This window comes from Heterodontus francisci, chromosome 24, assembly GCF_036365525.1.
Source record: "Heterodontus francisci isolate sHetFra1 chromosome 24, sHetFra1.hap1, whole genome shotgun sequence".
NCBI classification, from domain to species: domain Eukaryota; kingdom Metazoa; phylum Chordata; class Chondrichthyes; order Heterodontiformes; family Heterodontidae; genus Heterodontus; species Heterodontus francisci.
In genome coordinates, this window is record NC_090394.1 from 25,555,408 (window position 1) to 25,573,603 (window position 18,196).

General features: G+C 41.9%; 1 protein-coding gene across 1 annotated transcript in view; it reads right to left on the bottom strand.

Annotated features, from left to right (window-relative positions):
* The window catches only part of fbxl18 (F-box and leucine-rich repeat protein 18), a 41,421-nt gene extending 38,455 nt beyond the window's left edge, over positions 1-2,966 (bottom strand). The window contains exon 1 of the mRNA XM_068055778.1: positions 2,536-2,966. Within this exon, the coding sequence (XP_067911879.1) occupies positions 2,536-2,769 (234 nt within the window). The 5' untranslated portion in view covers positions 2,770-2,966. The remainder of the gene's footprint in view (positions 1-2,535) is intronic.
* Between the last annotated feature and the right edge of the window lie 15,230 nt (positions 2,967-18,196).

Consider the following 18,196-nt stretch of genomic DNA (forward strand, 5'->3'; position numbering starts at 1 on the left):
GCTGGTCAAGGATAGAGTCAGGGCCCTTCCCCGGAGGCAGATAAATTTACTGTCAAGGTTCGGGGAGGCGGTGGTGTTGTGCTAATGTCACTGGACTAATAGTCCAGAGGCCCAGGCTAGTGCTCTGGGAACATGGGTTTGAATCACACCGTGGCAAAGGGTGAAATATGAAATACAATTAATAAATCTGGAATTAAAAAGCTAGTCTAATGGTGACCATGAAACTATTGGCAATTGCTGTAAAAACCCATCTGGTTCATTAATGTCCTTTAGGGAAGGAAATCTGCCGTACTTACCTGGTCTGGCCTACATGTGACTGAAGATCCACAGCAATGTGGTTTACTCTTAAATGCCCTCTGAAATGGCCTAGCAAGCCACTCAGTTCAAGGGTAATTAGGGATGGGCAATAAATGCAGGCCTAGCCAGCAATGCCCACATCCCATGAACCAATAAAAAAAAGTTACAGTCACAAGCCAATGGTAACAGAGGACACCCAGTCCATGAAACTCGACCCAGTATGACACTGGCTACCGGTGAGAGAAAAGAGAACAGAAACAAAAAAATTGAATACCAATGAAGAAATAACTACACACAATTTGCTAACAGAGGCAAATAGTCAACAGGCACAGAAAGAATTCACAGAGTTCACTGATACTTTGTCCACAACTGACATCTCCAGTTCCAAAGGTGGCCTTATGAAGAGTCTAGAGCTGTACACTGAAAACTTAGCCTTGATGATTCATGGAAAAGATGCATAGTTGGTCATTATCACACCACATCAGTAAAACCACTTGCTTCACCACTCGATTTACAAAGGCCACAGACTAAACAGTCACTGTCTATACTTGCGAGATTCCATTGCCATGGACAAGCGTAATACTACAACACACTGGCTTAATAGTAAAGCTTTTGAGGTTAGATTACTGGTGAATTAACTTGAATAATGGAACCATTTGCAAGAGAGCGCACCCAGTTCAGCAGAACAGTCTAAACTTTATGTCTCAGCTTATGCATTAAACAATGAAGCAAAAGCATGGATCAGTACTGCAGCATAAAGTTAATTAGCAACTTTAATCTCCATGTTTATATTAACAAAATCAGAAAACATGGATCATTCTAGTGCTTAAATCATTTGAGCTCAGTGGAGGGGAGAGCAGTCAATTTATTTAATCAGAATAAATGAACAAATTTGGAGGGGATGAGTGTTTGAAATTACCATGGGAGCTACAAGAGCAAATGAGAAAAACCATGAGCTTAAGTGATCTGGAGACACTTTTTTTATTTCCAAAATATACTTTATTCATAAAAATCTGTGAAAAATACATTACCAAACACTTATTTGGTGTCAAAAGCACTTGAGCAAAGGGAGCATAACTGTCGAGCCTTATTCTGTCTTTACCTGATGTCCACATATTCCCTTTCTAGTCAACTGGCACTAGAGAGCAGAAAGAGCAGGGAATCTGGGTGCATCATACCGCCCTCTCCCACTGCAGTGCTGTCCCAGGGACACTAAGGTCAATTGTACAACACTTCTGCTTCCTTGCCTGAGATCATCAGAAGTAGCACATACCAGGGCTAAATTGACCCAATTTGCATGGCATAGTTCCACATTAAGCACTGTGCTTGCCAACTGAGTTGCCATGCCACAGTAACAAAAGTTGTTTGACTTTCTTCTAGCATATTTGGCAAGAATCATTGTTGTTATTTTGCTGTTGCTGTAATTCTGTTGAGAAAATAAAGTTGGTAGCTAAATGTGATTGTGCAGCATTACTGATTTGTTTCTGTTGGTTTTAAAGCCAACTGTTATATTGTTTAATCAAAGGGTTAAGGCATGAATTTTAGACTTCTTACCATTAACAGTTCAAAGTTTAAAGACTAGGATTCCACCAAGCAAACCAGGCATTTACTTTTTTCAAAAATCACTCGAAGGGAAGAATAGTAGGTATAGAAAAACAAAATTTGTCTGCAAAAGACAAAGAAAGGGAACCAAATGCAGATTTTCAATCTGAATGAATTGAATGAAGGCCCTCAACTCTCCCTAGTCTGGGCAATAAGACTGAATAGTAATTGAAACAATTGGGGAAACCTAGTGCATTACCTCCGAGCTCCAAATTTATTTTTTCTGTCCTTGGAGTTAAGGACACTGGCCAGGATCAGTTGATATTTTTCTCTCATCCCTGATTGGTGCTGGAATGAGATCGGGGACGGCATTGGATGTAAACAAAATGCAAGTCGGTTTAAGGATTTCCACAATCCACATTCAGACAAAAGGTCACCGACCTGAAATGTTAACTGTTTCACTCCGCAGATGCTGCCTAATGCTGAGTATTTCCAGCATTTTCTGTTTATATTTCAGAGGATTAGACTTCAGCTATTTCCCATCGTCACCTGTTAATGCAATGGCTGGAACTAAATTGCCCTAAATGTTGGCGTTGTTTTCAATCATCGCTAACAGTGCGTTCCCAATAACAGCAGATTGGGCAAACAGCAGTAGGATGGGCATAGCGACAAATAACACCCACGATGACTGTTTACCTGGTACTCCTTGTGCAGAGTGACTGAGCTGATCAGGCTCTTGTCCACACACAGGGCCGCCAACTTTCTATTCACTTTCCTGACATTCAGCAGGAGGTCACAGCTGGGCACGAACCTCAGGATGGTCAGCAGGATCTCGTCCGAGAACTCAGTCAGGTTAAGGGATTGGGACTGCTCCTGGTCTTGGTGCTGCTCCGGTTCCTGATCCTGATCCTGATCCTCCCCGCTCTCCATCTCCTCACTCTCGGACTTCACTTTACAGCTCGCTCAGCACCTGAGAGCGGGCACATCCACCAACCAGCTGAACTTTAAAAAATATATATTTATAAAGGAGCTTTAAAAAAAAGATTCAAGAGGCCTGAACCCGGTACCAGTCGCCGCCGCTCACTCTCCCCGCACCAAGAAAATAACGGCGCTGCTCCGGAACTTCATTCCGGCCCACGCAGCCTTGCTTCCGGCCCACGCAGCACGTCCCCCGCAACCGAGCGTCGGAGGTCACGGTTCGATCCGAAAAGGAGGCCATTCAGCCCGTCCAGCCTGTTCCTTCTTTAATTGAACTTTAAGCAGACACGGGGCTGCCCCAATGTCAATAAACAAGAAGAATCTAACAAAAGTGCTCCCTTTTTAGAGGAGTACAACTCATAAACACCAAAATCACCCAAAATTAAATAATAATATTGTTTCCACTACCAATTTTGCACTACTGTTCCTGCGGTGCCCACTGGCTGCAGAAAGCCTCGTGTACTGACGGACATCATGTGCCATCGTGCCTGTCCCGTTGCTTTGAAAGAGCTGTCCAATTAGTCCCATTCCCTTGCTCTTATAGAATCTTAGAGTACGGAAGGAGGCCATTCAACCCATTCTGCTTATGCTGCTCACTCTGAATGAGCTCTCCAATTAGTCCGACTTCCCCTGCTATTTCCCCATGGCCCTGTATTTTTTTTACCTTTTCAAAGTATATAACTAATTCCATTTTGAAAGTTACTATTGAATCTGCTTTCGCGACCCATTCAGGCAATGCATTCCAGATCGTGATAACTCGCTGTTAAAAAGGCATAGGCGTAGGGGGGCCCAGCTTTTAGGTTTGTTTCTTCTCACCCCTCATGAGATTTATTACATTATTTTAAAATATATATAATGGAGGGTCTCCTTACTATAGGCTTAGTATGTAATATACACACACATATATGTGTATGAAGTGTCACTAGTAGCACACACTCACCTGAGTCAGAAGATTGTAGGTTCAAGCCCCACTCCAGTGATCTAGGCTGACACTACAGTGCAGTACTGTGGGAGTTCTTTTGAATGAGATGTTAAACTGAGGTTCCATCTATCCTTTCAGGTGGATGTAAAAGATCCCACGGCACTATTCAAAGACAAGCAGGGGAGTTTCTCCCCAGTTCACCTATCACCCCTGTGCTCACAGTCAAGCAGCATCTTGCTTTTAAAATTCTCATCCATTATTTTCAACTCTCTCTATGGCCTCGTCCCTCCCTATCTCTGTAATACCCTCCACCCCTACAATCCTCCGAGGTATTTGTGCTTCTCTAATTCTGGCCTCTTGAGCATCCTGATTTTAATAGCTCCATCATTGGTGGTTGTGTCTTCAGTTGCATAGGCCCCAAGCTCTGGAATACCCTACTCACATCTCTCCACTTGTCTACCTCTCTTGCCTCCTTTAAGATGCTCCTTAAAACCTATCTCTTTGGCCAAACTTCTGGCCATCTGACCTAATATCTCTTATATGGCTTGGTGTCATATTTTGTTTTAAAATGCTCCTGTGAAGTTTGGGACGTTTTATTACGTTAAAGGTGCTATATAAATATACGTTGTTGTTGTGTTGTAGCCAATATTTATCCCTCAACCAAAACCACTAAAATAAATTATATGATCATTATCACATTGCTGTTTGTGGGTCCTTGCTGTATGCAAATTGGCTGCAGTGTTTCCTACATTACAACAGTGAATACCATTCAAAAGTACTGTACTTCGTTGACTGTAAAGCACATTTTGGATGTCCAGAGGTGGTGAAAGGCACTGTATAAATGCAAGTCTTGTATTTTTTTCCATAGAGACCTCTGATTTTCTGCAACACCAATTGTAGCATCCCATTGCTCTCAATAGGACCAGGAATGAAACAATGGACTTTCCTGATTTGTGTACCTCAGTCCCACTATGGGCAGCACAGCTACTGGTTGAGCAATTGGAGAACAGGAGGATCCAAGCTTTCATCTTTGACGAGTTGTGAGTTAACTAAGCTCAGGCAAGGTGACAATAGGGACACTTTCGTAAGTCTCTGTATCCTGTGACGAACAAACAGAATTCCTGCTCCTGCTTACATGTTTGAAGGGGATCCAAATTTTGTTTTGAAACAAAAGATGCCTATCTGTACTCGCAAATTTTCTTCATTTTTGAACAGGTACTGATTTCTCCACGAGTGTCCTAATGTAATAATGTATCAGAGGCAAATGGAAATACTTTTATAATGGATTATCCATAGAATCAATTCAACAAAGGAGTCTTCAATACATTTTGAAATGGGTTTGTTAGAAGATGGCCTTTATTTATTATTAGATGATCTATCTATTCCTCAAATATCAATACAGTCCTTGAAACATTGAGGTCAAGGGTTCATAGATTTATTAAGCATAATGTACATGTAATAGTATTTAACCTACAAGATAGCACTTACAACCCGTAGTTGGAGCCTTAAACATGTTACAGTTCTGAGCTCTGTACTTCAGGCCAATCAAACCTTTACAAATTCAAATGGTCATTACAAACTTTTACACATCTCTCTAGCCCTGACTATATGACAGTTCACATATTTCTGCATTACTTGATTTTACCAAAGTTAAACATTTAACTCTGTACACGCAGAATCTAATTGGACCAATGTGTTTACAATAACTTCAGATAATAAGCTGGTTTCCTTAATAGCGAGCTCTTTTTTGGGCTAACCCAAGATCAGTATAACTCCCTTAGTTTATGCTCAATAGTTTGTCTCTTGTTACATATAATTGCTATTCCACCAAGCGAAACCTTTAATTATAACTAAGTCTTTGATTCCGCATCATTTCGCACCAGCTAATTGCCTGCTTCTGCAGAGACCCCAATTAAATAGATAATATTTACCCAAATGCATCCCTTTTGCAGGACTAACTTTTGACTTTGCATCCCTGAAACGTAGAATCCAGTATGCAACGGCATGTATTTAATTAAGTCCCCTCACTAAGTAGGTAATTACTTCACATTGAAACTAGCCAGGGCTGTAGGATCAGTCTCAGTTCAAAGGTTCAGTGGTCACTTTCTTACCATTGACCATACTTCACTACTTAATGAAGTCTAACATTGCCACAACATAAACAATTAATAGCATGTCAGTCTAATTCATTCTTTCCCTACAGAATGTTATGACCATTTTACGTATATAATAGAGATTCCATTAGCTATGCATTTTTTATCCCTTAAGTTATTAAGTTGAGAATACACAGCAAGGTGGTATGCAAGATGTATGAGATGAAGATGAATCTTTGGGTCTGAAATTCCATGGGGCTGTCCCATCATTACCTAGGTGGGCGAAGAGGAGACCCATTGCAAGATTTTATGGCCCTAGTATTTAGCAGTATTGGATCAAATAAATAGGATTAATCTGCACTTGGGGGCAATCCTGCACTTTAATAACACTGAGGAGATCCTTGAGCTTTTGTAGCACTGGGGGATTTTTTTATTCGTTCATGGGATGTGGGCATCAATGGCTAGGCCAGCATTCAATGCCTATCCCTAATTGCCTTTGAGAAGGTGGTGGTGAGCTGCCTTCTTGAACTGCTGCAGTGCTTGGGGTGTGGGTACACCAACAGTGCTGTTAGGAAGGAAGTTCCAGGATTTTGATCCAGCGACAGTGTAGGAATCGCCATAGAACTATACAGCACAGAAACAGGCCCTTCGGCACATCGTGTCTGTGCTGGCCATCAAGCACCCATCCAATCTAATCCCATTTTCCAGCACTTGGCCCGTAGCCTTGTATGCTATGGCGTTTCAAGGGCTCATCAAAACACTTCTTAAATGTTGTGAGGGTTCCTGCCTCTACCACCCCTTCAGGCAGTGTGTTCCAGATTCCAACCACCCTCTGGGTGAAAACATTTTTCCTCAAATCCCCTCGAAACCTCCTGCCCCTTACCTTAAATCTATGCCCCCTGGTTATTGACACCTCCACTAAGGGAAAAAGTTTCTTCCGATCTATCCTATCAATGCCCCTCATAATTTTGTATACCTCAATCAGGTCCCCCCTCAGCCTCCTCTGCTCTAAGGAAAACAACCCCAGCCTATCCAGTCTCTCTTCATAGCTGAAATGCTCCAGCCCAGGCAGCATCCTGGTGGATCTCCTCTGCACCCGTTCCAGTGCAATCACATCCTTCCTATAGTAACCAGAACTGTACACAGTACTCCAGCTGTGGCTTAACTAGCATTTTATACAGCTCCATCATAACCTCCCTGCTCTTATATTCTATGCCTCAGCTAATAAAGGCAAGTATCCCATATGCCTTCCTGACCACCTTATCTACCTGTGCTGCTGCCTTCTGTGATCTATGGACAAGTACACCAAGGTCCCTCTGACCCTCTGTACTTCCTAGGGTCCCACCATCCATTGTATATTTCCTTTGCCTTGTTAGTCCTCCCAAAATGCATCACCTCACACTTCTCAGGATTAAATTTCATCTGCCACTGCTCCGCCCATCTTACTGGCCCATCTATATCGTCCTGTATTCTAAGGCTTTCCTCCTCACTATTTACAACACCACCAATTTTCGTGTCATCTGTGAACTTACTGATCATACCTCCTATATTCACGTCTAAATCATTAATGTACACTACAAACTGCAAGGGTCCCAGCACCGATCCCTGCGGTACACCACTGGTCACAGGCTTCCACTCGCAAAAACAACCCTCGACCATCACCCTCTGCCTCCTTCCACTAAGGCAATTTTGGATCCAATTTGCCAAATTGGCCTCTGCCTTTTCTCCATAGCCCCGCAAATGTTTTCTCTTCATCTCAAATATCTTTTGAATCTGCTTGGAGGGGAACATGCAGGTGGTGGTGTTCCCATGCATCTGCTGCCCTTGTCTTTCTAGGTGATAGAGGTTGCAGGTTCGGAAGGTGCTGTCAAAGAAGCCTTGGTGAGTTGCTGCAGTGCATCTTCTAGATGGTACACACTGCTGCCACGGTGCGCCTGTGGTGGAGGGAGTGAATGTTGAAGGTGCTGGATGGGGTGCCAATCAAGTGGGCTGCTTTGTCCTGGATGGTGTCGAGCTTCTTGAGTGTTGTTGGAGCTGCACCCATCGCACTCCTGACTTGTGCCTTGTGGATAATGGACAGGCTTTGGGGAGTCAGGAGGTGAGTTACTCACTGCACAATTCCCAGCCTCTGACCTGCTCTTGTCGCCACAGCACTTTTATAGCTGGTCCAGTTAAGTTTCTGGTCAATGCTAAGCCCCCAGGATGTTGTTAGTGGGGGATTCTGCGATGATAATGCTATTGAATGTCAAGGGGAGATGTTTGGATTCTCTCTTGTTGGAGATGGTCATTGCCTGGCACGTGTGGCGCGAATGTTACTTGCTACTCCTCAGCCCAAGCCTGGATGTTGTCCAGGTCTTGCTGCATCTGGACACGGTCTTCTTTGTTTAAGAACTAGAGCAGGGGTCTGCAAACTGCAGCTCTGGAGCTGCATGCGGCTCTTAACATCTCTTTTGCGGCTCCTAACCTTTTCTAGTTAGATTGCATTAACATGAAAAAAGCCTAAAAAAAATTAAGTCAAGAAAAGTAAGAGCCATGTTTTTATTGTGGGGTTAAAAAGCTAATCATTATGCTGCACTTTACGGATTCAAATTATTATTTTGGCAAAAAGCATCATTAATGTCTAAATAAATCTGTTTGAGTGGTATAGCTCCAACATGGTCATAGATATGCCTTTTGTTCAAGGAACAGGTTTTATGCTTGCAACCATTTTTATTTCTAATATAGCTGAGATGATAAGTTATTCTGAATGTGCCATTAAAAGCATTTTTATCACGAGAACCAAGTCAAAAAAAATTATCTTAATTCTATACATCTTAAGTTAAAGTTTGCTTAAAGATGACCTTAATGACAAAATTATAGTAAAAGAAATGTCAAAAATGCGATAATTCAGAGTTACGTCTATTTTAATTTTGATTTTTTTTCTACTGATATATAAATTTAACACATGTATTTTATTTATTAAAAATGCAAATTATGCATTCTACCGGAGACACAAGGCAATTTGCAAAATATTTGGTTCAGAAATGCTAAATCTCTGTCTTGTGGCTCCCAATAATTTTTATTTTAGGCAATTTTTAAAAATAAATGCTCTTCTGGTAAAGAAGGTTGCTGACCCCTGAACTAGAGGATAGTCTTGGCTTTGGTAGTACTTGCACTGGGATCCTGGAGTTTGCGACTGCTGAGGTTTTGCAGCAAGGAGGATCCTTTGGTATGGCATACTGTGGAGGAGAGGACATGTGACTTGTCAAAACTGTGGAAAGTCCGGTTGGGGGGCGGGGGGGCGGGGGGGGGCGGTGGAATTTTGTTTAGCAGAACTGGGGGTGGATTATGGGGTTTAGCTCACTGGTAGATCCTGGTTTGACATCAGTGACAAATCGGGGAACACATGGACCTGACAGCATTGGATTTAGGAGCCACTCAGATCTGGCAGCACTGGTTTGTAACTTTCGAAGCAATCTCTAAATATTAAATTTGATGTTTTGTGCTGGATTCTTATGCAGATCTTTATGTCTGTCTCTCACCGGTGTCAATAATTAGAATGTTTACATTTTCTATCAATAAAATACCAGTGATAATCAAGTTTTTATGGCTTTGTAACTATGGAATGTTTTATTTTGTTTATTTAAAGTCATATGATAGACATTAAAATTTCAGAAAACATATTTTTGGGGAAACACAGTGCAATTTAATAGCATGACTGGTAACTGTTGCAGAACACTGCTGTTATGTAACAATGGAATTCCCATTAGAAATATTTACATAGCATTTTTCAATGACAAATTGTGGCAGAAGTTCACAAGAACACAGAAGTAGACGTTATGGCCCATCGAGCCTGCTTCGCCATTCAAAACGATCATGGTGGAACCTAGGATTCAACTCCACTTTCCCGCCCTCTCGCTATACCCCTTGATTCCCTGAGAGATCAAAAATCTGTCTATCCCAGCCTTAAATGTATTCAATAATGGAACATCCACAACACTCTGCGGTAGAGCATTCCAAAGATTCACAATCCTTTGAGTAAAGTAATTTCTTCTGATCTCAGTCCTAAATGATTGTCCACTTATCCTGAGACTGTGCCCCGTGGTTTAGATTCCCCAACCAGCGGAAATAATCTATCAGTGTCTACACCCTATCCAACCCCTTTAGAATCTTATATGCTTCAATGAGATCACCTCTCATTCCTCTAAACTCTAGAGAATGCATCCCTTCTGATCTGACCCCTTGCCGTGTATTCACTATAGCTTCTGACCTTCCCCTCTCTGACACTGAACGCTCTGTACTCAGCAAAGGACTCAGTTTTATCCCCTTACGCCCCCAACTCAGTGAATTTCACATTCAGCTTGACGTTGAGCTCTTCTTCCATCACCTTCGGGCTCACTTCTTTGACCAGGAGTCCTCCCCCTGACCAGCAGACCCATTCACTCGCTTCCAGCATTCTCCCTCCACCTGGACCCCTCCCTCTGGCCTCTTACCTACCCTTTATCTTTTCATTGAAAACTGTCAGCGAGACATCGGCCATCTCAATTTCTCTGCTCCCCTCAATCACTCTAACCTATCCCCCTCTGAACTTGCTGCACTCCGTTCTCTCAGATCTAACCCCAACATCGGGAACAAACCTGCAGACAAGGGTGGTGCAGTTGCTGTCTGGTGTACCGACCTCTACCTTGCAGAGGCTGAGCGCCAACTCGCAGACACTTCTTCCTACCTCCCCCTGGACCACGGCCCTACCACCGAACATCAAGCGACTGTCCACAGACTGTTACTGACCTCATCTCCTCCGGAGACCTTCCCTCTACAGCTTCCAACCTCATAGTCCCGTAGCCCTGGACAGCCCGCTTCTACCTTCTTCCTAAAATCCACAAACAGGACTGTCTTGGCAGACCCATTATTTCAGCCTGTTCCTGCCCCAATGAACTTATTTCTTCCTATCTTGACTCTATCTTTTCTCCGCTGGTCCAGTCTCTTCCCACCTACATCTTCTGAGGCCCACGTCATTTTGACAATTTCCAGTTTCCTGGCCCCAACCGCCTCCTCTTCACTATGGACATCTAATCTCTCTACACCTCCATCCCCCACCAGGATGGCTTGAGGGCTCTCCGCTTCTTCCTTGAACAGAGGCCCAACCAGTCCCCATCCACCACCACCCTCCTTCGCCTGGCTGAACATGTTCTCACATTGAACAACTTCTCCTTCAACTCCACTCATTTCCTTCAAGTAAAAGGTGTTGCTATGGGTACCCATATGGGTCCTAGTTATGCCTGTCTTTTTGTAGGATATGTCAAACATTCCTTGTACCAGTCCTACTCAGGCCCCCTCCCCCAACTCTTTTTCCGGTACATTGATAACTGTATTGGTGCCGTTTCCTGCTCCCGCCCCGAACTGGAAAACTTTATCAACTTTGCTTTCAACTTCCACCCTTCTCTCACCTATACATGGTCCATCTCCGACACTTCCCTTCCCTTCCTCGACTTCTCTATCTCCATCTCTGGGGATAGGCTGTCTACTAATATTTATTATAAGCCCGCTGAGTCCCACTGCTTCCTCGACTACACTTCTTCACACCCTGCCTCCTGTAAGGACTCCATTCCATTCTCCCAGTTTCTTCATCTCCGATGCATCTGTTCTGATGATGCAACCTTCCACAACGGCGCTTCTGATACGTCTTCCTTTTTCCTCAACCAGAGATTCCCCCCCACTGTGGTTGACACGGCCCTCAACTGTGTCCGGCCCATTTCCCGTCCCTCCCATAACTGCGACAGGGTTTCCCTTGTCCTCACTTTCCACCCCACCAGCCTCCACATCCAAAGAATCATCCTCCGCCATTCCCGTTACGCCCAGCGTGATGCCACTACCAAACACATCTTCCCCTCCCTTCCCCTGTCAGCATTCCAAAGGGATTGTTCCCTCCACAACATCCTGGTCCACTCCTCCATTACCCCCGACACCTTGTCCCCTTCCCACGGCACCTTCCTATGCAATTGCAGGAGGCGTAATATCTGCCCCTTTATCTCCTCTCTCCTCACTATCCAAGGCCCCAAACACCCCTGTCAGGTGAAGCAGCAATTTACTTGTACTTCTTTCAATTTAGTACACTGTATTCGCTGCTCACAATGTGGTCTCCTCTCCATTAGGGAAACCAAACGCAGATTGGGTGACCGCTTTGCGGTACACCTCCGCTCAGTCTGAAAACATGACCCAAGCTTCCTGTCGCTTTGCATTTCAATACACACCCCTGCTGTCATGCCCACATCTCTGTCCTGGGTTTGCTGCAGTGTTCCAGTGAACATCAACGCAAGCTCAAGGAACAGCATCTCATTTACTGATTAGGCACGCGACAGCCTACTGGACTGAACACTGAGTTCAATAATTCCAGGGCATGACTGGCCCCCCTTTTTTATTTTTAGTTTTATTTTTTCTTTTATATTTTATTTTAGTTTGTTTCATCATTCATTTTTTTACTATGTGCCTGCTCACTGTTTTTTTTCATGTTTGTGCTTTTGGCCAAGACTGTTCATTATTCCGTCATTTAACACCCTCTCTGCACTAACGCTTTGTCTTTCACCACACCATTAACATTCTTTGCCTTTGTTCCATGACTTTCTGGTCAGTTATTCTCTGTGACCCTCTGTCTTATCAACACCTTCCCTTGTGTTATCTTTTGCCCCACCCCCACTTTATTTGCTTAAAACCTATTACATTTCTAACCTTTGCCAGTTCTGATGAAAGGTCACTGACCTGAAACGTTAACTCTGCTTCTCTCTCCACAGATGCTGCCAGACCTGCTGAATATTTCCAGCATTTTGTGTTTTTATTCCAGAGAATACAGGCCCAATTTACTTAGCCTCTCATCATAGGACAACCCCTTCATCCCAGGGACCAATCTAGTGAACCTTCGCTGTACTGCCTCCAATGCACGTATATCCTTTCTTAAATGTGGAGACCAAAACTGCACGCAGTATGCCAGATGCGGTCTCACCAAAACCCTGTACAATTGTATTAATACTTCCTTATTCCTGTACTCAAATCCCCTTGCAATAAAGGCTAACATGACATTTGCCTTCCTAATTGCTTGCTGTACCTGCATGTTAACTACATGTCTGCGTTCATTGTACAAGCACACCCAAGTCTCGTTGAACATCGACACTTACAAGTTTCACACCTTTAAAAAATATTCTGCTTTTCTATTCTTACAACCAAAGTGCATAACTTCACACTTCCCTACATTATACTTCATCTGTCATCTTGTTGCCCATTCACTTAACCTGTCTATATCTCTTTGCAGCCTCTCTGTGTCCTCCCCACAGCTTACCGTTCCACCTACCTTTGTATCATCAGCAAACTTAGATACATTACTCTGTGTCTTCATCTAAGTCATTAATATAGATTGTATATAGCTGAGGCCCCAGCACTGATCCTCGCGGCATTCCACTATTTACTGCCTGCCAACTTGAAAATGCCCCATTTATGCCCACTCGTTGCTTCCTGTCTGTTAACCAATCATCGATCCATGCTAATCTATTACCCACAACTCCATGAGCGCTTATCTTGCCTATTAACCTTTTCTGTGGCACCTTAGCAAATGCCTTTTGGAAATCCAGGTATACTACATCTACTGGTTGCCTTTTATCTACCCTACTAGTAGACTCAAAAAATTCTAATGATTTGTCAAGCAGGATTTCCCTTTAGTAAAACCATGTTGACATGTTCTAATCATACGGTGCTTTTCTAAGTGCATTGTTAAGACTTCCTTAATAATAGATTCCAGCATTTTCCCAACAACTGATGTTAGGCTAACTGGCCTGTAGTTCCCTGTTTTTTCTCTCCCTCCTTTCTTGAAAAGCAGTGTAACATTTGCCAACTTCCAATCTGATGAGACTGTTCCCGAATCTAAGGAATTTTGAAAAATCATAGCTAGCGCATCCACTATCTCTGCAGCTGTCTCTTTCAGAACCCTAGGGTGTAGGCCATCAGGTCCTGGAGATTTGTCAGATTTTAGTCCCTTAATTTTCTCCAATACTTTTTCTCTGCTGATATGAATTCCCTTAATTCCCTCACTCTTTTTAGCCCTTAGATTACTGTCTATTTCTGGAATGGAACTTGTGTCTTCTACGGTGAAGACAGATAAAAAATATTTGTTCAATGCCTCTGCCATTTCTTCATTCCCCATGATAATTTCTCCTGTCTCTACTTCTAAGGGACCAACGTTTACTTTAGCTACTCTCTTCCTTTTGATATACCTATAAAAGTTCTTACAGTTGGTTTTTACATTACTGGCTAGTTTACTCTCATTCTATGTTTTCCTTTTTTATCAAATTTTTGGTGGCCCTTTTCTGGTTTCTAAAAGACTCCCAATCCTCCTCTTTTTTTGCAACATTGTAAGCCTTTTCTTTTAATCTGATACTATCCTTAGCTTCCTGAGTGAGCCACAGATGGATCTTTCTTGCTAAGTTTTTGTTTTTCAAAGGAATGTATTTTTGTTGAAGATTTTGAATTGTTTCTTTAAAGGTTTCCCACTGTTTATTTACTGCCATACCTTGAAGTCTATTTACCCAATTTACATTAGCCAATTCTCCCTTATGTCTACATAATTGGCTTTGTTTATGTTTAAGATTCTTGTTTGTGACTGGAGCATGTCACTTTCAAACTTAACATGGAGTTCAATGATATTATGATCACTGTTTCCCAGTGGATCTTTTACTGTGACATTGCTAATTAACCCTGCTTCATTACACAATACTAGATCTAAAATAGCTTTATCACTAGTTAGCTCCACAATGTATTCCTCCAAAAAGCTGTCCTCATCTTCTAGATCACTCCTGCCAATTTCATTGACCCAGTCTACATGAAGATTAAAATCCCCCACAATTATTACATTGCCTTTGTTACAAGCTCGAATAATTTCTTGTTTAATGCTCTGTCCAACGGTATAACTACTGTTAGCGGACGTATAAACTACTCCAACCAGTGTTTTCTGATTCTTGCTTTCCTTATTTCCACCCATATTGTTTCTACTTCATGATCTTCTGAGGCCAAATCATTTCTCACTAATGCCCTTATGTCATCCTTTACCATCAGTGCTACCCCTCCTCCTCTGGTATTCTGTCTGTCTTTCTGAAATATTGTGTGCCCTGGAATATTTGTTTTCCAACCTTGATCACCTTGTAACCATGTCTCTGTAATGAGAGTTTCGGGAATGGAAGTGTATTCCATATACAAGTTTAAAAAAATACTATTTAGTACACATTTCAATCAGAATTAAAAACATTACAGTTGCATTCATTTCCTGTCTACATAACTTTACTTTTTGTTGTCACACTTTTATGACAACTTTTTTACATTATAAATTCCCACGTCCACATTTAAGGTGGAAAAGCTATCATCAGGCTTCTGTCACTATACAAATAAAGACTCCAGCTATTAGGTGCTACTATATTATCTTCTCCCCAGAAATTATTCAAAATGCTTTTGCAAAGTGACACCAGATCAAAGGACCCCTGCTGCCAAGCTACAGCAGCCTCACTTCATAATTGTCAAACTCCAGGATGCACACCCCCCCATTCAGCCAGGTCTATCAAAATCCAGAATTATTCCAAATCCAGGGCTACACTCAAGTGCAGCTAAACCCCATTTCCTGCCCCACCCTCCCTCTGCTCCTAGTACTGCTAAATGCCAGATATCTACCCTATATGCACCAGATAAAATCTCAAAATACCACCTAATAAAGACAGCAAATTCAGTGGCCCTGTGTTGTTATACCCATACATTACATAAACATCCCTATTGTTGTAAAACAGTGACTCCACTGACTCACACTGAGCAATGTCATGGAACTTATATTCGTATGTGATAGTAATAATATATAAATTAAACCTGATATTTCTCTTTGATACAAAAATTACTGAGTGCAGGTCCCAGCTGCAGCCACTTAATTATTTAGAAAGCAAGCAGACCAATCAATGAAACTTACTGAGGTTTTAAAACACATTGATAATTAAAATAAAATCATGACTGACTCTATTCACCTAACACTCCAACTTCGACTTTGTTAGCAAATAAAGATACATTCCACTGCTCCCCAACCCTGCAAATGCGACAGGATGTATTTGAGTTTTTAACTATTGTCTGTTGATAACACATCAAAATGAGATCTAAATCCAGTTACATCATTAAACCACTTTGGTGCCTCTGACCCTTTCAGATGTTTATAAAAGCCAATTTCTGTCAGTCTGTTGAGAATGTGACCATAATATATTAATCCCCTGAATGTGCTGAGTAGTGTGGTACATTGTGAAAATATATTTCACAAATACTATTAGCTGTCACTGATCATTTTTGTTCCTCAGTAACTAGTTGAATTTTCTAGAATAAATTTTCTAGACGTTTATTCTCCCCATCCATGTTGAGGTGTGGTTCGGTGGTCCGCAGCAACCCTCTGGTACCACACCAAAATAATCATTCTTCACGGATGAGCTTGCATATGCACATGCACTTGCTCTTTCTAGCAGAAGTTGACTGCTAGAGCAAGGAGGGCAATGAATACTGAAAGATTTTATCATTTTTCTTCGCTTCTCCAGCTATGGGGGGCTATTTTCTCACCGAACTACTGTCACGGATGAGATCAATGCAAACCTGTTTGGATATGATACAATAATAGCAAGGTAAATGCTAGCTCCCCAAATGGGACTGAGAAGTGTTCATGTGATACTACTGTCATTGCTTGGCAGTGGAACAAAATGATCTCCTCATTCAGTGACTGGTCTTTTGGGGAAAATAATATGTCACCTCAGCCTAAAATATGTAAGATGGCAGCCTCTAAAAGACAAAAATCTATTTAAGGTGTGGTTTCCATTCTTAGGCTTTTGGTGAATCAAACAAGCTAACACACCTGTTTAAGCCAAGTTCCCCAATTGTTTCAATGATTTTATCAAGTGAGGAGCTGAGCCATAGAGACCAGAAGGGCTCCAGTTCCAATCCTTGTTCTGGGCTTTCCTGTTCAATATCCAGTGACTCCTGATAGAAATGGATTGTGTAGAGAAAGCATTGTGCTTGGCATCAATTCTTATCACCCCTCCCACAGTGAAATATCCTGCCTTCATTTACTGCTAAAGTTCACACATACAAAATGTGCATTTGAACTACCAGATAAAACGCAAAAACCATATTTTTGCAAGGAATCAAAGCTTTCAGAAGAGGGAAGGAAAGAGAAATTGGTGAGAAAAAAGGCCTTGCAGTATCACTGTGTCAATGAGCCACTGAAAGATGGCATGGCCTCATCTGTGCTGAGTCAGCATCCTGACATGGTGCTTCCAACGCAAGAACTGTCACACTACAAAACTATTACCTGTATTAATCATGGCATCACCTTGCTCCTCAAGGGAATTAACAATGCTTGTTTTGAAAAAAAATGTATGCTTTGTTACGAAAGTGTTTCTATATTTTTTGTTAAGTATATGTTTTTGAGGACTTATATTTAAATTGTGAAGATGGATTCATTGGAAGGCTGAAGATTTCATAGAAGCTGGACTTAGCTTTGTTGTTGAGTTCATTGAAAGGACACAGATGTTGTTTAAAAAAGCCTTGCTGGAAGTCATGTGCTTTAAGCAATAAACAGAAACCTTGATGACCTGGGGGAGATGTTTACGGAGAAGTGACAGGTCAAGATTTATGGGGTCAGAAGGCTTGACTCTTGAGATATTGCTTTTGGTTTCACTTTGAACAGGGTATTGGGGTTTGAACTGTTTTGAAGACCGTTGGAGAAAACCAGCTGAGAGCAGCCACCATCAGCTCACCCTCTTCCATCTCCATTAGAACTTCCTGGGAATCAAGTGTAAAGAAATAGATTAAATGATGCTGCATTTCTCCTGAAAAGCCTGCCAGAAACTCCTGATGCCGCATTTCTCCTGGAAAGCCTGCCAAACTGATCCTCAATGTCACCTGAAAAGAACTGCTCCAGAAAGATCCCTAAGTGTATTTAGGATGCCAGATCAAAAATGGACAACTGACATCTTTCTGTATCTGCTCTTTTTTTCTTCAACAATTAGCAAGTGTTTGGCCAAAGTATTCTTTTTTGTCTTTTTTTTGTAACAGACATCTGCAGAGAATTTCTGTATTTTTTTCAGTGTGCGTGTGAGTTTGATGTGGGGAATTTAAAAAGGGGGACTTTCATATTTCAATCTGTATTAATGCTTCATTTCGTTACTGGTTAAGTCTTGTTTTATAATAAAACTGATAATTTTGTTGTTTATTAAAGAAACCTGGTTGGTGTGTTTTATTCTGAGATAGAGTATATCATTGACTGCATCAGTAACTGGGTAAACATTTTTTTTAAATGTTGTGATCTGTGGAGAAGTGGAACTAGAAAAGA